Genomic DNA, 20,671 nt, shown 5'->3' with positions numbered 1-20,671 from the left:
GAAATTAGACATCAGATTCCTTTGCTCTAATGTTAGCAAGTTTCCACGAGAATTACTTGCAATATGTTGCAGAAACTATAAACACATGCTATTTACAGCAAATCCCCACTTCTTACCTCAAATCATAGGTTTATATTTGAAGCAAAATTTGGTCTCTAAGCCAGTGTTAATAGTGCTGAGGTAAATTTGTACTACTTGAATGCTTTTTATGACCTTTATTTTAAATCGAGTCCCTCTTCAGCAAAGTTGGTAGTTATAGTGTCTTACGCTTCCTAAAAAGAAATACAACCGCTACGTCTCATTCTTTTCTATCTCAGGTGGGTCACAAAGGCCATGGGTACCCAAGACAGTGCTGCATCCATTTTTATCTGTTTTGCTTGAACAGGCAATGACTTCATTTTCACCCCAATCTCATTAGCGTAGACTCACTTGTATCTGCAGTATAAAAGGTGCTCTATAAAAGTAAATTCTGTTTCTTACCACACCAGTCAAAACTGTTGAAGCTACTACTTGATACACAAATATAACACCACATACCATCAAACTAGCTTATCTTTTTCTTATTTAGCTGTAGCAATAGCTTCTGTATCTGTTCAAAAAGACACCAGAGATGTTGATTTACACAATAAACTGATGGAGTCAGACCTTGCTAATGATCAAATTACTACATTTTTGGCCTAATGTCTCCATCAGGCCACTTTAAAGAAGAACCAGAATTCTACAGATTTTACAAGGCCCTTTTAAAATCTGCAGTGTTTCCATTTGCCAACTGGCATGTTTGCAAGGCAATCCTGGTTGAGCCCTAACATATACAAATAGGAAGAAAAATGAAAGAGTTTAATAAAAAGAAATCTACCTTGACAGCAAAGATGACATCATGTTCTGGATCACTTCAATGAGCACCCACTAAAAGGAGATCTCTAATTTTGGGGTTGACACTTCACAGTGAAGGAATCAACCAAAGACTATGTTAGCTGCAATGCTACTTGCTATAGCACACAATAGCAAATGATCACTTGTACATTGGGGGGGGGGGGGGCGGGGAGGAGGGGGGAGGGGGCAGGATTTTGAAGCAGTGAGAGATGCAAACATTCAAGTGCAAATTTTGGCCACACCTGAACAGGGAATAGTCATGAATCTAGTAAAAACTACCATAAAACAAGGATCTTCACTTCTTTTTCCTCTACAGATTTCCAACACTACAGCTACCAAACCACACAGGTTTATAACAAAACAGAGTGCTTTTATGATCCTATGTCTTTAACTACTATGCTGAAGAGACACATAGATACTGCTCGTCAAAATTATGGAAACACTTTATTCTTCCCTGGATTCTCCCTTGCAGTCTTCACTTAAATCCTTAAATTGATTCCTAACCCCACAACATGAGAAGAACTTTCTTGGAGAGCATTCCTGATTGTAGGGGAGAATGTGTCTCTCTTGCTGTACTGACCAAGAGGAGGGTCTCCCAGTGCCAGGAGAGCACTTGGGGCAGGGAGATGGGGCACAGCTTCCTTGAGCAGGCATGCCCTCAAAAGCTGAAGGCTCTACTTCTTATGAAGGATATATTTATATCATACTATAAGTATACACCCATATTATAGCTACCAGTGCACGCTGACTCCCAATTACAGAAGATTTGAAAGCTGTGCAGAGATCTCACACAGCACAACTCTCTGCACAACACGCTCAATTGCAGACCTTCTCGTGTTTCTTTTCAACCACCTTCTAATGCCCATTTTAAAACACACCACCTGCAAAAGCCATAAATATAATATAGAAAAGCTGAACAGATTTCATGCTGCTTCTTTTTTTGCCTTTTTTTTTAAATGTTTAATGGTTTCAACGTTTGGTCTTTAATGCATGCAATGTTTTATGCTTGTAAAGAATACTTGTTTGAAGTGAAGAGAGAGGATGGAAAAACCCCAAATCACTGTCCCCTGGCCTGCTTGACCTAGGCCCCAATTTCCCTGCATTTCAGTCACATTATGCAGTTATATGGCATATTGGCAGTTTAAAATGTCAGTTAACTCAAGATAAGTCCCATTAGATAGGACAGACACTGGATTCCCCTGATCATTTGACTCTTGTTGAAATATACCCGTAATTGACTGCAAGATGACTACTGTTAAAAGCAGAGTATACTGTCATTGTTTGGAGAAAAGATGTTTTATAAACAAAAGAATAAAATTGCCTATTTAATTCTGTCATACCCTGTAATTCCAGTTCAGATGTCTTTAGTTTTATTCCACAATGTACTGAACAAACATTACTGAAATAACTTTGCCAGGATCCCATCAGCAAAGACTGGATTCTTTCCATATGGAATAAATATTGGTATCATTTTCCATATGGCTTTGCTTACTTTCAGTTCTAAATAGGAAAACATTGCAAACAGAAACAGGCATAGAAGAGTTATCAAATCCTGTTAGAGCCAAAATGTGGATACAAATGTAACACCGTACGGCAAACAGGTTCGGACTCAAAATTAAATTCCAAAATTCCAAGTGCTATAAGAAGCAGCTGCTAAACTCAAAACACATCCCTGCACTTCCATCAAACCTTGGGGTTTGGGGTTTTGTTGTTGTTAATTTTTTTTAAAGTGTTCACAGAAAATTAATTTTCCATTTTGACAACCCTAACGTGTAAAGCCTGGGCAAAAGAGCAACTGTAAGCACTGAAAGGCCACTTCCCATTCCCAACCAAACAACTATGTTCCTGAATCCCGGCCAAGCAGCTGTATTTCAAAAAGGTTCTGTTTCATTCCTAATTTGGAAACAAACCGCTTTGTAACATATTATTTGAGTTACCCTAATAATCTAGAAATCATGCGCTAGTACATACGAAAACTTGGCCTGTAACTTGGCAGCCTACACTGTATCATCACATATTAAGCTTTTTTATTAACAGACCTTTGCTTCATGGGAGTAAGGTGCCCCTGAAGCATTTCAAGCAAGAAAAAAATTACATGTTACATGACAGTAAGAGAAAGAAAGAGTTTTGGCTTTAGACTGCTTTCTGTCTGTTTGTTCTTCTTCATGCAACACATGGCAATTTATAGACTGATCAGACAGCTACGTGTAGCTCAGGACAAAAGAATTTAGGAGATCGCTCTCAGTAAGGATTCAATTCTCAATTTGCACAATACCAATTTTACTCCAATAGAGGAGTATCCCCCATTTGCACAGACACTTCTTCAGAGTTGTTTCCATCATGCTTGAGAAAGCCATAAGAGGGGAGAGAGAACTTGTTCCTTCTGGTTTAAAGTCCTGTTTCATTTTCATTGCTCTTCCAGTTAGGAAATACATGGGGGATGGACAGAGAGTCCAGATGTCTCTGCAGTCAGCTTGTTAAACACTGTATCAAAGTTATTACTGGAAGAATACTTAAATGAACTTACCAGTAGAGAAAACAAGAACTGTGTTGTCCCAAAGACCATATCTTTTCAGAGCATCAGTAAGATTTCCTACAGCTTCATCCATAAGAGTCACCATGCCTGCATAATGGCGCCTCTTTACATCTTTAATGGAAGCATACGGTTTCATGTATTCTTCAGGGACCTCAAGAGGTTCATGGACAGACTGAAAAGCAAGGTAAAGAAAGAGGGGCTGGGGAGGAAGGGATAGAAGGGAAATGAGTTCAATATGAAGTACTAAATGGAAAAGTTACTGCAGCAAAAGTAGCCCTGATCCATCAACAGCTGCAGGCACTGTGTTTTGATTTCTTCTACACTTCTCTCTTCTAGTCTCTGAACATAAATGAATAAAACTTTGACAAAGGAATTTTGCAAAGCTGTGGAAAGATATCAGGTGTATCTTTTCTTCATAACATGGTTGTTAACAGTTTCTTTCAATGAAACTTCTCCTACTAAACTTTCCATTCTCGTTTTAGAAGGGCAAACTACACGCTAACTTATTTCTATAAATTCATTACTTATATTACTAAAAAAGAAATGAAGAAGCGTAGCGGGCCAGGGCTGTGCAGCCAAAGTTGATAATGACAGCAGACAAGGCAAGTTTTACCAGTGCTACTTCTCACATTTAACTCTACACAATGCTGAATTGCCCCAGATAACGACCCAAGCACAGAAACCACCATCAATATATCACTAACATTTCTTTAAGCATTCTTTAGCGTTGAAGTTACTGAAGTAACAGCTGCTGACTGTACCTTCTCGGTTTTGTGATTGGCTATAAGATCTATAGCTCTTTCTGTGAATAAATTAGTGGAGTACATGTTTTTAAACCCAGTTGCAACTTCTTCTCCATCTCGGAAGTCCAGAGCACAGCGCGTTACGTTCTTTGCTTTGATGACGACACAACGGTCGTGAGAATAATAATCCTCACTCCCCAGAAGATAGCCTAGAACACAAAAAGGTGTCAGGTAAGTGGGCCAACATCATGCCACATAAACAGATACATCGCGGGGGGGGGGGCGCTGGTAATCAGAAATAGATGTCAAAATGTCAGTGGTTTTGAGCTGATTCACTCATTCAACAATTGACCGTCTGCGGTGAGATGCCCTGACAGGTCTAAGTAGCTCAACATTTAACACTTATAGAGTTCTTATTACTAATGCAAGTAGTAATTTCAAAACACACGAAACAATTTGACAGCATTTCAATAACTTCATATTTATAACTCAATAGCAAAGACATTACCATTAAACTAATGCACAGTTAGTAAAGGCAGTGACGTATCTGTGTACTGCTCTGATTTTTAGCTGGGTAATTTTGTGTATTTGTGTTCTCACACAAAACGTCTCTATTAGAAAGTTTGGGATTTTAAAAATTTATTTATTAAAAAACATCCAAGTACGAAGCATTTTTTTGTCAGCTGTAATTTCTGATCCAGTGCTGACACCAACTGGTGAAAAAAGGCACTACTAGTTAAAGATGCCCAGAAGAAACCAACTATGAAAAATTCTACAGGTATACATTTGGTCCTATCAAGGGCTATACTGTTAAGCATGGAGTGTCTTTGCTTTTTTATTAATCAGAAACAAAAATCCTCACATTATTTGAATGTCATTAATTACTACTTTTGAAATTAGATTTCAGATTTATCCCCTAATACCCTGAAAAAGCAGATAAATCTGCAAAAATATATTCTGAAGTTCTGCAAAAGCAAACTAAAACTGGTGACAAAAATCCAAAATGTAGGAACTTCACTTTAGCATTTATTCGGCAGCTTCAACTAGTTAGTTGTGCAAAAAAGTATGTACAGAGCAAATGAAGTTCTGTTTTAAATACAATGTAAACTTCTAATAGATTTTTAGGAGGGGAAAAAGTCTTTTCTTTCAAAGCATAAAGACTGATTTTGAGGGCAGACTGCCTGGATCAGTGTACTCTGAACTGCAAATTTTTTCATTTTGAGTGCCCACTGGGGGAGACACTGTGTCAGGTGTGTCGAAAGAATCAAATGTGCCTAATTGCAATCAATGCCTACTGGAATTACATGAACATTATAGGATATTAAACTGCTGCATTCTCTGAAAAATAATGTCACACCGGATACCCAGAGCCAGCCTGTATTAAGGCTCCTGCATTAAGAGCCTGCTTGGTTGCAGGGTGAGATCTCATGAGGAGCACCAGGCTATCCACACCTATACCATCAAAAAAGATCGCAAGCTCCTGCAAAGGGACGGAAGGAGCCATATACCTTTAAGTAGTGAACTGTTATATTATGATCCATATATATTAACTCAGTTCAGTTGTGAAACTACAGCCCCAAGCTCCCTGATGAGTCAGAAGAGATAAACAATCTAATGGAACAGTTCTTCCCACCTGAAGTGTGGATCAACATTGTCAACACAGCCAAGCTCTTCATTCAAGTACCTAAAGTCAGACAAGAGCAACGCAGCCTTCTGCTTAAGTTACTCAGTACCTTACTTTCTCAGCTGTAGAGGTAAGCAGCAGTACTATCAACAGCTTGCAAAGTTATTTTGAAGACAATGAGCTGTTTTGAAATTCTCTATTCAATGAAAAGTATTTTAAAAACAACCAAGTGGAGACAGACCACCCTGCATTCAGTACCATGCAGATGGAGATCTATTGCAGGCAGCAATCTGTGGCGCTTCTGCAAAACTAATGAACGCCCAATCAATACTGGGACAGAAGCCTTTGTGAGAGGAAGAATAAACAACACGTAGCTACAAGTTGCTTTGTAAGTAACACACATTTGGACAATCTAATTCTGGCATTATTTTTTTTTTTAGCCTGAGGGTTTCACTTTAACTTGCAAGTTCCTGCAACAGACCTTTTGGATACTGTTTTACAGAGGCTCTCGCACCACCTTCCTTGCCACAGGTTTCAGAAAACCAATGCTACTCTATTCACAAAGCACTAACATAGTGTGATGTCTGTTTCTCTCTTAAACATACCAGCTTTTAGAAGTGTAACATTATTTGCAGAGTAAGCCATGTCTACTGTCTGATTTAACAAAACATTCAGATTAAAGACACTTATAAAAACAAACCAATCCCTACACCTTAAATCTTCTAGCCATCTGAAACCAAATTAAATGCAGATCACAAAGAGAAGTATTTTCTTTGGAGCCACTCAATAATTATATTTTCTTCAATAATTGTACGGCCTGGGCATGCATGTAAGGCACTATCTAATTTCAAGCAGTTATACTTTGTAAACATGTATGCCCAGGTATTGATTTACTCATATGCCAATAGTAAATCTGCGGTTCTTAGAAGAACGGGGCGGTTTCTCATCATTTTTAACACTGCATTTATTGCCCATGTAAATCTAACCATTACCAAAGTAAGTGTCAAATCCTCTGCGGGTTGGAAGGCATTCTTTCTTATACATCCCTAAATGCCATTTCCCCACCATATGAGTAACATATCCCGCCTCTTGAAGTAGCTCTGGGAGGAGTTTCTCATCCAGTGGCACACAGCTCGGCTGGCACGGCCAAATTATCTGGTGTTGTAAACCTGTGTGGATCTAGCAGAGAAAAGAAGGATGAGAGATTAGTTAAAACCCAGCAATGGGATCCCACAGGCTATTTTATAAGCAGGTGCAAAAAAACCCACAGCTACACCAGAGGCTACCATCAGTATTAAGGGCTCCTGTTTTTACCACTGTAGCGTTGAGGAAGATGAGGAAGCCACAGGTGGGGAGCAGGGGTAGCACAGAGGACAAGGAAATAGCTCCACAGGGCTTAATAAGATCTTCCCAGCTACAAATCAAGTGCAATTTAAAAAAAAAAAAAAAAAAAGAAAAAAGAAACAAAGCTTGTTGCGCTTTAATCTAAAATCTAACAGGTAACAATTGCTAATGTGGTGATAGATTTTAAATGGGATGGAGATGAGCAAAAAGCACATGGCAGGTGAAGCCACCAAGCTTTTGTCTGGATCAGAGAACAGTCACCAGAAGTAAGGATGATAAAAGGTAAGAAAGCTATTTTTGCATTACTCTTATAAATTAATATCACATATACACATGTATACATTTACATATTTAAAATGAATGCAAGCACTATAAAAAGCGTTTGGATACTGGGGATGACACAAGTTTGAGACACTGCCTAGATCTGACCTGTAAGGGTTCCATATAAGCTTTCAGTTGTAACAAGTGGTGAATTTTCTATCTCTTTACAAAAGCATGGCTGACAACAGTACTCCAAGTTGTACATTTTGCTTGATGCAAGGAACCTCTTCAGTTACTGTGTACTATAAGATGACTTATGTCAACTCCCATTATCTCCTCCAGAAAAAACTCTACCCTAAACCTAGACCAGCACACATACACATACAAGCATAAATATCCTGTTTATTTACTACTTCTAGTAATCTGTTTCTGTCAAAGCACCAAAACCTCCAGGACTCCCTAGAGCACAAGACATCACATTTTATAACTACTCCAAGCACTCCAGCATAGCAAGCTGTGTTAATTTTTAAAACATTACTTTAGAAACACTTTGAATTGACATTTAAAACAAATAAGCCTCGATCTCTAGGCAAGTGGGTAAGCAGACTCTTACAAAGGGCCTACTAGTTACTAATTTTCTTTGAAACAGGAACTGGAAAAAAAGTTGCTGGCTTGTTGTTTGGGGTTTTTTTTTGTAAATGCAGTATTACAAAAATTATTGTAATTTGTTCCACTGTCTCCAGAAATAAAGAAAAAGGGGAGGAAAATAATAAAATAATAATAATACACACACACCCCCAACACTTTCATAAACCGATACCTTTGCCCTTCTTTTTTTATGGACTGCAAGGTGACTGTTAAAATTCCACCTCCAGATAAGACCAGATTTAGGTCACTTTCTCAAATCTGTGAGCATTACTTAATCATATTGATAGGTAAAACATAACAAAATCCCACATATTTGCTACATAATTATTTCTTGCACAGAATGTCTTCTTAATTTTATAAAAGAAATTACTGCAATTTTCTAGTATTATTTTACTCATTTGTAACAAGGTCAACACAAAGATGATTAAATTATCAAGTCAGATGCATATGATGAATTTCAACCTGGACTGAACATTTCTGACTTCCACCTTTAAGTTCAGATGCAGCAACATCCAGTTCACCCTGAGCCATTTCTAGGTAAACGTATTCAGAGTATGAACTGTATTCTAGAAATAGTCACAATGATTAAATGTGCTAGGTTATTTAATAAAACAGTTTAAAGAGTTGGTAAAGAAAAAGTCAATTACATCTTCCTATTCATTATTATTGATTCTTGGAGTCTCTAGGAAGAGATCAAATGTTGTTTGGAAAGGGTAAGTATCACCTTGAACAACCTTCCTGTAACAACAACAGGCAATATGCACTAATACAGGATGACATTTATTTCCATTCTGAACAGTTTCTTTGACAAATCACTATGGTTAACATGAATGTGCAGGAATTTTTATGAGGGAGAGTGGAAGTTTCTGCAGTATGCATAACCCTTTGTGAGTTTCTTCTTTCCGTTCCTTCTGTTCTCTTCTTTCCTTCCCCATTTTTGCCAGAATTGCAGTAATGGAGGTGGGTACAGTGGTATGATAAAGTCCAATTCTTATACCTGTGTAACTGCAATTGGAAAAAAAATAATGGGAAAAATAATGACTATAACTACAAAGCAGATAGACACCCAAACTAAGGATCAGTCAGCGTGCACTCCACCACAATGCACGTACATCTACACCTATGGTATCATATGGAGGAGAATGTACGGGTTAGGATGTGTTTGAATGCTGCACTGGAAAAGAGACTGCATAAAACTGAACAGGTGGTGCTGATCTGCTTCTGGCTGCACCTTGACTGCACGCCTGCCCGGTTCAGAAGTACATAACAGGAGATGACTAGGACAGGTATTTCTCACAACACGCTGCTGGGCCTGTTAATCCCACTGAAGCACCTCAGCTTTTTTGGAGCGTAGCAAACTGCACTAAACCCACGTTTAGTTCACTCCCGAGCTAGCAAGCCGAAAGTGAAGTGAGTTTGGGTACAAGCGCCACTGGGTCACACACAGCAGCCTTCTCCCCAGCGCATCTTCACCGAGGTACAAGCGCCAACCCCACACGGCGCTGCGGGCCAAGCGGGCGAGAAGCGCCCGCCGCCACCTGCAGACGAACCCGGAGAGGCCGGCAGGGCGGCGCCGGCGCCGGGGGGGGGATGGAGGGACCCCCCGGGCGGGGAGGACGGAGGGACCGCCGGGGGGGGGGAGATAGGGGGACCGCCGGGACGGACGGACGGACGACGGAGGGGCACCCGGGCGAGGGGGGACAGCGAGACCCCGGCGGGAGGGGGACGGACGGAGGGGCCCCCCGGCGAGGGGGGACAGCGCGACTCCGGCAGTGGGGGGCGGAGGGACCCCCGGGGGGGGGGAGGGCGACCCCCGGGGGCGGGGACGGACGGAGGGGCCCCCGGCGGGGGGCGTTCTGCGGGCATCGCCGCGCTGGGGCAAACCTCCGTGCCCGCGTTTCGCCGGGCGCGCCCCGGCCCGCGCCCTACCTGGTAGCGGCCGCTGAGGAGCTGGCTGCGGGAGGGCGTGCAGAGCGGCTGCGTGTAGTACCGCTCCAGCCGCACGCCGCCCGCGCCCAGCGCGTCCAGCCGCGGCGTGCGCACGGCCGAGCCGTGCCAGCCCACGTCGCCCCAGCCCAGGTCGTCGGCCAGCACCAGCACCAGGTGCGGGGCGGGCGGCCGCGCCGCCGCCGGCCGCAGCAGGCAGAGGAGCAGGCAGAGCGGCGGCAGCGCGCCCGCCCGCCGCGCCATGCCCGCCACCAGGAACTGGGCCGCGGGGACCGCCCCGGGGACGGGCCGCGAACGCGCCCGGCTCCTCCCGCCGAGCGGGGCGGGCTGCGGGGCCGGCGGCGGCGGCGTGGGCGCGCCCGGGCCGGGGTCGGGCCTGGCGGGGCTGGGGCTGGAGCCGGCGGGGTCCCGGGCCACCCGCTGCGGGGAGGCCGGTTAGCTTCGACGAGAGACTGTAAAGTTGTTGCCGGTGTTGGCGGAGAATCCAACCGAGCGATGCGGGAGGTCCCTTCTGATTCTGCCTATCTTCAGTCCCCGCATCAAACACCGTCTGAAGCCAGGGAGCTGTTACAGGGGATTCAGGGGACCGTCTGCAAGCTCGTCCTGCGACTCGGCTGCGTTTCCAAACAGTCAGTGCAGCAGGCGTTGGATACAGTGCATTCCCCTGCAAGTAACCCAGCTGTCACTGCTGCCTTCGTAGGAGGCCAGCGCAGCACATCCAGGCTTAATTCTGCCGGCAGAGTTTTTTCTGTGCATAAGCTGAGGGGGTCGGCTACCACACAGGCATGGCCTTGCTGCTTGCCCACTCCTGCCACGGCCTGGGAAATACACGTTCCCACTGTCACTGAAGATGCAGCTCAGCTGTGCAAGGTGGCAATTATTCCTGTAGGAGAAATTGCAGTGGCCTATCTCCTGCCATCATCAGCTGCTGCTCTCGTCACCTCCCCCATCTGACCGTTCTGCAAAATCCTAAGTGACCCTGTTCGGTTTTTTTTTCTCTCGGTTTTGCCCACATGAGAAGCTCTGATCTAGATCTGGCTGTAAGATGGTGCTTGCAACTGTTACTGTGTAGGAAGTGAAGCAACCCAGAAACAGAAATAACAGCTATGTCAACAGGGCGGTTTCTGCAAACTGTAACTTTCTAAAGCAATATTGTAAATGACCACTAACTTAAATAAACCTGATATAAGATCTAAGAATGTGAAAGGACAGAAATAGCTGTCTGATGGTTTTGTTCACCCCTGGAACATACACATTTCAGTGTCCAGTTACAGATCAAATAACCATGTCTTTCGCATTTGGCTGGAATGGTGCATACATGCATTCCCAAATTTATATAGCCATTTGGCAAGAGGTAAAAGAACAATCCACATTAAAAAACTGTATTTCTTGGTAAGAAAGCTATGAGTATGCTAGACTCCTGTCTATTTTCTTTTTGATTGACAAGTGTCTGTAGAAAGTTCCTGCTCCGATGAATGAAGTCTAGTGGATAAGCCTAAGTTTACCAGATACTTTTTTATATTTCCTGTATTTTATATAATCCTAATGGATTCCCTGTTGGTTTGAAAACAACAACAATGATGAATTCTGCTACATTTTTCTACAGTAAGGGTGTACTACAGTCCACAGCTGGTATTGGAACAAAAAGCAACAATACTGTCTTAATGTTATTTTTCCCTGAAGTAAACTCCAGGATTGCTGTCAAACTGGTGTATGACTGTGAGTTATATTTTCTTTCTTGAGATGTGATTCATACTGTTCAAAAGGCTGCAAAATTCTGGTTTGTCTTGATTTTAGTTCAGATCCCATCACCAGTCACAGTTGTCTCACTGAATTGTTTGTTTTACTAACGTCTTCCCTGCTCTTATTACAGGCAAAGTTCCATTCAAATGTTAGCACATTCCCGTGGAAACCATTCTTGTTAATTCAAAATAATTACTTTGAAAATCTACACAGTGCTGGTGAAATCAGAAATGTTGGATACAACTTCTGCAATAAAATTCATAGTAGCTATTCACCTGACATGTCTCCAAAGTTAAGGTGTTCAAGTGCAGCTGAACTCATATTCCCTTGTAGAGGAGTGTCAAGAGTTACTTGCTGGTTATCCTGCTCTACCAGAATTGGATAACCTGGTAAACTGAACCATCTGAAACATGCACAGCAGATGGATACTGCACAGTCACAGTCTGGATGTTGCTGCCTGTCATGTTTTCTCAGTGGTTTGGGGATCTTTTTATTACTAGTTGAGGGATTTGGAATCCCAATTAGAAACTACTATTTATATCAGAGAGTATTGTCTTAAATCAAAATAATAAATTTGGGGTTGAATAATTTGCATGCTGCTTTGAGGTCAATGATTAATGAAGTCATTAGAGTGACCCACAAGATTATGATCTCTGTGTTGATTTATCATTCCACACAAGACATGAACATGGGACTTCTAGCCATAGCATATGGAAATTTGGAACAAAAATTCAAGTGGTAATAGTAGTATCTACTCTGGTGTACCAAAACTCTGGAGATGGAAGAAGAGACAAGGAAAATGACAAAAAAATGTGTCTGAGAAAACTGCTTTTTGACATGTCCTGATCTCTCCACATACAGAAGTTTGAGTATTTCAGAAAATTTCCCAGATGACCAGCTGTCTTTTTTCACCTCATTCCAGAGGTGTCTCCTCTTCTAGCTAATGGGGTTGCAGAAGAGTCAGAAGATGTCCCTGCCAGTGTTTCTACCCTGGAATTTCTGTTTGATTAGTTAGAAGCCCTCTTAAAAACATGGATGTACTAAAATGTTCTTGCTCCTATTCATTTCCTCTTGCTGTATCTTGATACCACAAGTTTATGCAACACCATATCACAACCTGTAATGAAAAGCAGTGACAGGAAACTATGAAAGCTGCTGAACACTCCTTCCTTCTCATTTCTTCAGGTTTATCATTTTTTCGGTAATCTTGAAAGATTGACTTATGTGTGTGAACTTCCCTCTCTGTGGGTATGATTTGTAAATCTTCATGCCCTTACAGTTTAGTTTATGCATGCTGTGCAATGTGCTGCAATGTTGAGCTATCCTGATAAATACTCAGAAAGCTGACTTGGATATCAGAGCAGTGAAAAGGAAGCCAGGTCAACTAGGAAGCCCTGTCAGACACATGGCTGTCAGAGCTACAGTGCTTCTAACACTCAGCCATGCTTGCTTAAAACTATTTCAGGTATCTCCGCTTCTGAATGCATTGTTAAATGGAAAGTACAGTCATCCTTAAGAGGCAACAGTGTGCAACAAGCTGACAGATACTCCATTGTCTTATACGGTCAGTGATGAACAAGGAGTTGTTTCGGTCTTACAAGTTGGCTGCAGGAAAAAAACTTTACTTTGGATTGCCTTGTCCCAGAAACAGCAGGAGACACTTTTGACTGCTTCCCTAAATCATGAAACTAAATGAAAATTAACTGGGCAAGGCTCTATCTTGGTGAGACTTGGGTGACAGCAGCTGTCAGTGAGAAGCCCACAAGGGCATTGGTGCCTGGGCCTGTATAATACTACACTGTAAACCGAGACAGGTAGCTGTCTGCATCAGCTACAAGGAGAAATTAGGGGTTGGGAAGTTACAGCTGGAAATGCGGTACAAGCCCATGGAGGGTACAGTTTCTGAGTTCACATGACTGTAGGAATTACATCTGTGATTCATTAAACTTGCTCAGGCTGCAGGAAGTCTGCCCCTTCTGCTTAGTTAGACTCATCCGGTTGATATGTTAATGAATAGCACTTCTTTCTTCCAAGCTGAAAAAGGAGTTACAAACATGATACTAACTTTCAGATTGGGATGTGGAAGGAATAGTTGAAACAGAGTTTTGGCATAGCAAAGCTTATTAGGAAAGCATATGTGAGAGCTTGTCTCAGGATAACCTACTGTATATTCCAGGAGGTGACTTCTAGTGAATTTGCATGTTCTCGAGAAATAGCAAAATCCAACACTATGTTCCTAGGATTTGCTCTCCTCCTCTGTAGTGTACATAAAACCATATAGCATTACATTGTATTTTAGATTTCTTAAATGCTCAAGGAAACATGATGGATACGTGTCTCATTACAGATAATGTCATCTTTAGAAAAAGTAACATCTCTGATCGATTCAGCAAAGTAGAACTAAATCACTAGTGAAAGGATTACAGAGAATAATTTCTGAATGGATTTTTCATTCAAGATAGTGCTACATGCAAACCTGCCAAAGTTTGTGTATTTTATTTTGACCTGCTTTGTAAAAGATATTCAGAACAGCACAATGTAATGTCAACTTACTTTAGCAAAAGTAAGTGTTTGTTATCAGAATTGTGTGTCTCCTGGTACATTCTATTTACACATTTCCTTCTTTGCTGATGATTTAGAGGTGCCAACTCTTTTGGAGAAAGTACATTTTGGATATAATTCATAAGTCCTTCCAAAACATTTATCTATAGCCTAAAGGGGAGGGTTTCTCTTTGTAAGTTGGAAATTGTAATGTTGCTATTCGAAAGAATTGTTGAGCATATTAATGGAATTCAGAAGAGTGTTTTAATAATTTAGTGTGTTCCATCATAAACATTACCCCAATCCTGATTATTTGGGTTATTGAATATTTAACACTGAAAAAAGCTCCTCTGCTGTGGATTTAAATATTTTTTCATTGTTAGTATTTCTGTGTGACAACATAGGGCTTTTACTGCTGTTCCATCTATAATTAACAGGAAAAGGAAGAACTGAATTTCTGTGGTGCCAGTCTAGCATTTCAGATTTAGAACAGTAAATCCATGACACAGTACTTTAAGTGCTGTTCAGAAATTGCACAACAACATCCTGTGTGTTGTAGAATATTACATGTAATCTACCAAATGATTCATGTAACATAATGAAGAATAGGCTTCCTATAACTGTTTCACTAAAAAGAACTAGATTTTGATCTTCTCTGAAAATTTCTGCCAGGTTGACACATGGGGAAAAAAATGTTAACAGTTCAGTTTGCCTTTAATGTTGCCTTTATTACTTTTGATGGTTGCTGGGATGTTTTTCAGTTCCTAAGGAAGCATTTCTCTGCAGAACTAGTGATTTTATTTTAATGATAAGTTTGCAATGTCATGTTGTAAGGAGCCAGGGTAAACTACTTTACCCTGAGGGCAGGTGAAGGAGGAACTGTGAGCGTCAAGGAGGAGGAAGAAGTTGCTGTTTTATTGTCAGGAGCAACTTTTTCCTTTGCATTAATTCAGATCTGCCAGCCAATGTGGGAGCAAGCTGAATCAAAGATCTACTCATTCCCTGCCACCTTCTGCTTACAAGCACTGCTGAGAAGGGGAATGCATAGTGGTTCATGAACTCTGCTCAGATCTCTAATATGAACAGCCCATACAAGGAAGCAAGAGGGTAACACCATTGGATTTCTCACTGATGTATGGCAATGAGGATCTTGTGTTTAGTAATCAGCAAATCTGAGTAGTTTGATTCTCTTAATTTCATGCATATTAATGGAACTATTTCCTACTGCACAATTTGGTGTGTCTGCAGCTGTGTTTATATTTTGGGACTTTCATCCTTTCTCTGAAGGCGCATTCTCGTTGGTTCAGTCAGCACCAGTGGCTCTTGTACAATAGTTGCTGGATAATTTTTTCCTAAAAGTTCAACTTCCAATTTCTGTCCAACTTTGCTGAGTTCTGTGGGAACATATGCAAAAGCCAGACTCTGCTGAGCACTATAACTGAAACTTCCAGATGTGGTGTTGCCAATAACCTGAAAAAAACCACAAACATTTATCTTTATTTTCAAGATGCAGTGAGGTTTTCTTAAAAAATAGCAACAGCCAAAAACCCAAACAACTACACATCTCACATACTAGTTTTCGTTTATACACTTCGGACAAGCAACTTTCAAGTATGTCATGCAGTTCATAATATTCTCTACCGTGGGTGACATCACCTTAAACTGGGAAGTTTTTGCTCCTTGAAAAAAGTCTATTCCTATTGTGTTCAATTAAGTTTTCATTGGAACATACACTATACATGTGCATATGTTTGTTATATACAATAATTTATCGGCTAGTGAATGTTTCAACACATAATCTGTGCTGAAGTGTGGAGGCCCAGACTTTGCTGTTCTGTTTATTTTAAGTGAATACCAAAAGCGCTGTTAGGAAAATGGTGAACTTGCAAAAGAAGAGAATGAACGACAATACTTTAGTCTGCCCCAAGTCTAGTTTCTGATACTTGATGGTATTTCACATCTTCTCTGTAGATATTTAGTTAGTCTTTGCTCTGCTTTAAGATTAGGAAGAGTTTATCATAGCTTCAAGTTGTTCTGTGCTATTAAAACAAAATTGATGCATTCGCACTTGAAACAGAAAGTTAGATTCTGTTCACAGGGAATTAACCTTAGATTCTTGTAACATGACCTGTAGTCCTTACCTTGCCATTATGCCACACACTTTCATTTCCTTCTGGATCAACATTATCTGTTTCCAGGGTCAGATATACCAGTCGTCGCTTGAGCCCCTTCTCTTTAATCTGCTTCAGCGCTTGCTTTCCTGTAAAGTCTGCTGGCTGAAAATAACGTAAGATAATGATGATATATAGTTATTCAGGTTCTGCAAAAACTTCAGAGATATAAGCATTTAAATTTATCTTAATTTGTTTTCCTGTCATTTGAGTATTCTGCATGAAATGCAGATGAAATCAGATGTTTGACAGATATCATAACTTGTATCTAGGTATTTTTATATTGGTACATTATATCAGTATATTGTATCTTGGTAACTTTATTCAGTATATTAGTTTTCCTAGATATCAGTCCTTTAATATCCATCATTCCAAATGCAGTAGAAATACATGTGTAGTGAGATGTGTGTTACAAGACTTTCTGCCCAGTTAAGGTTGCGAGCCAGAAGACTATGCATCATTTCAGTTTCTATAACAAAACCTGGAATTCCTAAAGCCTGGGCTCCCTCTGTGGACACACATCCTTTTTGAAGCCACCACCAACCATGATAGTAACTTGTTACTATTCCACTTTGGTGTCTCTGCCAGGCTGCAGAGCTGGCAGTCTACTCCCTATTCTTGTTTTGAGGTATGTATGGTTTTTTCCCATATCTACCATTTTATGGTATAATAACGTTATTATTATTAATAACGTTAGCTAAAGAACAGTACTATCGTTTGGAGTTTCCTTTTTCAGTTTGCCTATAAAGGTACAAGAAGGTTTTCATATATCTGTAAGTGGACTGCATAAAAGTGTGACAACTACTGGGGGAGCCACTAGTAAGTCTCTGAATCTTCAAGGGTATATATGACAGAATTTATTGTATGTGATGTTGAGCTGATTCCACTGAGCTAGCCTGATTCCACGGCCAGGTTCACAAATATGAGCTTATTTTGCCTACCAGTAGCTGTGAACCTGGCTTGTCTCACACAATTACCTCCTACATCTTAAATGTAGCTCAGGTGACTTCCTTAGTTGGCTGGGTAGAGAATAAATTGGAAAAAGAAGCCATAGAAAAAACCAGATGCTATAAACTTCGTGGCCCTGGACAGAATGCCTCAAGAACCAAGAGAAAGCCCCTTTCAAAGATGCTGACAGTTTGGACAGAGGATAAAATCGTAATCGACCTGGGTATTTCTATTGACTCTGCACTGCATATTAGGAACAGTGGCTTATAAATTCCGCCTACTAATTTTCTCTTTAAAGTTATAGATCAGGCAGAACAAAAGACATGTATTCAACTAATTTGCGAGATCTACACCAGCCTGCCCCAGGGGCAAGAAACACAATAGCAGTTACAAAGTCCTCAAGGTTTCCAGCCTTTGCTGAGACGACTAGCAGTGAAAGCTATTCAAAGGCAGTTGATCTTAGGTCTGAAGCAGCAATTATATTAATCTGATGAGTATTCAAGAGAAAAGGAGGGCAAAATTGTTGAAGACATCAAAAATACTATTTCTGGTAATGTTCTTTAACTTCTGTAGAAGATTATTGCACTGTCAGAATTACAAGCAACACGTTATACTTGTACTTGGAATAGATTCTTATGCAGTTAGTTCATGTGTTCCTATTCCTGTAGTTCCTGTTCAGGTTCTTGTCAGCATAGGCTCAAAAGAAATTGCTAAAGCAATGACTAGTTTTTGAACTTTGCAAGATTAGACTCTGTAAGCAGTTGTGGAAAACAGCTTACGAACCAGTTAGTCTGAAAATCAAGGTGGACCAACTAAGGATGAAGCAGATACTGCAAGTAAGGATCACAGATGGCACCTTTTGGGGAAAGACAGTATGAAATACAGCTCTGATCAGAAAAAGAAAGGACTGTGAGGATTCATTTTAGAATGTAACTGTCAAGATGGTGCTGGAAAATATAAAGCAAAGATCTCAGATGAGACAATAACCAGCTAGTAGTTCTCTCTCACTTTTCATAGAATTAAATTTCTACTACACAAGAACATTTATGACATACCCACAACTAGAAATGCAAATAAGACTGTATAGCATAGCATGACACACAGACTAAAATGCTTTGCATGACAGAGAGAAATACCAAAGAAGGAAATACTTTACAGGCACACTTAGCTCAGAATCAACTCCTTCCTATACATGCTAATGTAAAATTTTATGTTTAGGCGCAAGGAATGCAACTGTGGAACCGAACACAAGTATTCAAACACGATGTCATATGTCCTAGGGCCTTCTGACTGGCCTCCAGCTGCTGCCTGGAAGAGGTACAGTCTCCCTTCAGTCCTGATTCACATTTGCCAAGCCAGTTTGGATGTTAGTGATACACTAAGGCATCTAAACCAGCAGTGTGAACGTCTGTAAATTCCCATCTTTAGATCTCTTAGTAATAAAAGAATACCAACAGAGAGGACTCTCTCAGAACCAGCTTCCCACAGCATTCTTCTGGTGTGCCTTTTTCCTCAGCTGACTCACCACGTTTTGCAGAATTGTAATCGATGATTTTGGGGATGTCTCATAGCTACTGCTATACTAAGACCATGGTTCCTTTTTTTCTGGTGTGTTCAGATACTTGCAGGTGCATAGATGTAGAGAAAGATGAAAGCTTTATAAAACACTTATCATTTTCATGTTTGGAGTTGTTGTGGGTTTTTCTAATTCAAGATTCCTGGTTAATTTTTACCTCTATGAGTTCCTCACTTAGAAATGGAAAAACAGTTTCCATAAAGGTTAAGGCAGCAGTCATAATGACAGCCTTGAGTATGATGACCTGGTAACAGATGTGTACTGCTCTAACGGGTCACTTCCTGATTAACTGTATAGGTGACAGTTAACTCCTGTTAATACACTAATTACTAAAACCTTAAGGTTGACAGCAAAAACAATTTTGACTTCCATTTCTTAATTATCTTTTAGATATAGAAACCATTAGAGCAAGTCGCTAGCAGGTTTTAGGATCTATGTGTCTCTGGATCATTTTTTGCCTAGTGGTTACTGACACAAAATTAAATTCTTACTCAATTAATTTTAACTGAGCCAGGCTTTTGGCCACCTGGAATAAACTACTACATAGTTCTTAAGCTAACTGGAGATGGATTTGGGGGATTTCATGTAATGGGTTTGTTCTTTGTTATTTTATGTTCCTTGAACGTTAAGAATATTCTTGTCTTTTTAGACGTGTGCTTGGAAAAAAAACCAAGAGGTGATTTAGAATTCAAATGCAGCAAAATATACATAAATATATGCATATATACACAAACTCTCCCTGCAAAAATGGGTCTATATAAATGCATATGTACATACATAAATACATACATATATGAACATAGATAAGTATGTGTGAAAATGTGTATATATAATGTAAGACAGCAATTTAAACATTCTTTAAACATTTAAAGCATCTTAAGAAATTCTAACCACGTCAGTGTGACTAGTTCAGTCTTTTTGTTTTACAGTTCTTGGGTAGCCATGTCAATTGTACTCTAACTTATTCCCACTGTTACTCATTTTCTATTTATGAGTGTGTGTGCATGACATCATTAATTCCAATCAAAACAGCATTTTGGAAACTGATTCATTCAACCTTAGTTTGGCTATTCTTGGTAACAACTACTTCCTGTTTCTAGGAGTTTGGGTCAGTTTGGGTATTGCTTCTGTTTGTTTTAGCTTCTCACAGTAAATATAATGCAAGAAAAAAATCCCATTCATAACAGTATAATTCAGTACATACATCAAAAAAACCCCTCAAAACCAGAAGAAAGAGAACAAAAAAAAAGGAAACCCCTAAACAATTTCAACCTCAAAGAAACATCAAATTTAAAGCTGGTCTTATCGCCTCTTACTTTTAAAAAAGTAATCACTTGACATGTAGTAACAATGTAAAACTTTTACTATTTAAAGCAAGGACTTGCGTAATAACCTAAGCCTGAAATACAGAAGACTTTCCATCCTCTTGGCACAAGCTCCCAAAGCATTAAGCTTTGGTAGATCTAATGTTTTTCACACTTCATAGTACAAGATAAAGACAGCATCTACTGCTTAGCTTCATATTCTTTGAGTGCAATTCAGCAGATAATAACAAAAAGATGCATTGTGCTTTTTACTTATGCACAGATTATAATAGAAAATCTATCACAAAAACAGATCAGTTGGAGTTTTTAAAATAGGATATAGCTAAAGGGAGCCCACTGATTATCTCATCTGTAAACATATCAGACATACATACTTGCCTTGCCCTTTCCT

The 20,671-nt window shown here is 40.3% G+C and overlaps 2 protein-coding genes across 2 annotated transcripts in view; both read right to left on the bottom strand.

Annotated features, from left to right (window-relative positions):
* ARSB (arylsulfatase B) overlaps nucleotides 1–10,239 on the bottom strand; it is a 67,371-nt gene extending 57,132 nt beyond the window's left edge. Inside the window, exons 1-4 of the mRNA XM_055699290.1 lie at nucleotides 9,959–10,239; nucleotides 6,769–6,955; nucleotides 4,171–4,361; nucleotides 3,401–3,608 (exon numbers count right to left, since the gene is read on the bottom strand). Coding sequence (XP_055555265.1) covers nucleotides 3,401–3,608; nucleotides 4,171–4,361; nucleotides 6,769–6,955; nucleotides 9,959–10,219 — 847 coding nt within the window. The 5' untranslated portion in view covers nucleotides 10,220–10,239. The remainder of the gene's footprint in view (nucleotides 1–3,400; nucleotides 3,609–4,170; nucleotides 4,362–6,768; nucleotides 6,956–9,958) is intronic.
* Nucleotides 10,240–14,967: 4,728 nt separating this feature from the next.
* Nucleotides 14,968–20,671, bottom strand: part of DMGDH (dimethylglycine dehydrogenase) — a 44,859-nt gene continuing 39,155 nt past the window's right edge. The window contains exons 15-16 of the mRNA XM_055698390.1: nucleotides 16,402–16,536; nucleotides 14,968–15,730 (exon numbers count right to left, since the gene is read on the bottom strand). Coding sequence (XP_055554365.1) covers nucleotides 15,515–15,730; nucleotides 16,402–16,536 — 351 coding nt within the window. The 3' untranslated portion in view covers nucleotides 14,968–15,514. The remainder of the gene's footprint in view (nucleotides 15,731–16,401; nucleotides 16,537–20,671) is intronic.

This window comes from Falco cherrug, chromosome Z, assembly GCF_023634085.1.
Source record: "Falco cherrug isolate bFalChe1 chromosome Z, bFalChe1.pri, whole genome shotgun sequence".
NCBI classification, from domain to species: Eukaryota; Metazoa; Chordata; class Aves; order Falconiformes; family Falconidae; genus Falco; species Falco cherrug.
The sequence above is the reverse complement of the archived record's forward strand: the minus strand, read 5'-3'. Positions and strand labels throughout refer to the sequence as shown.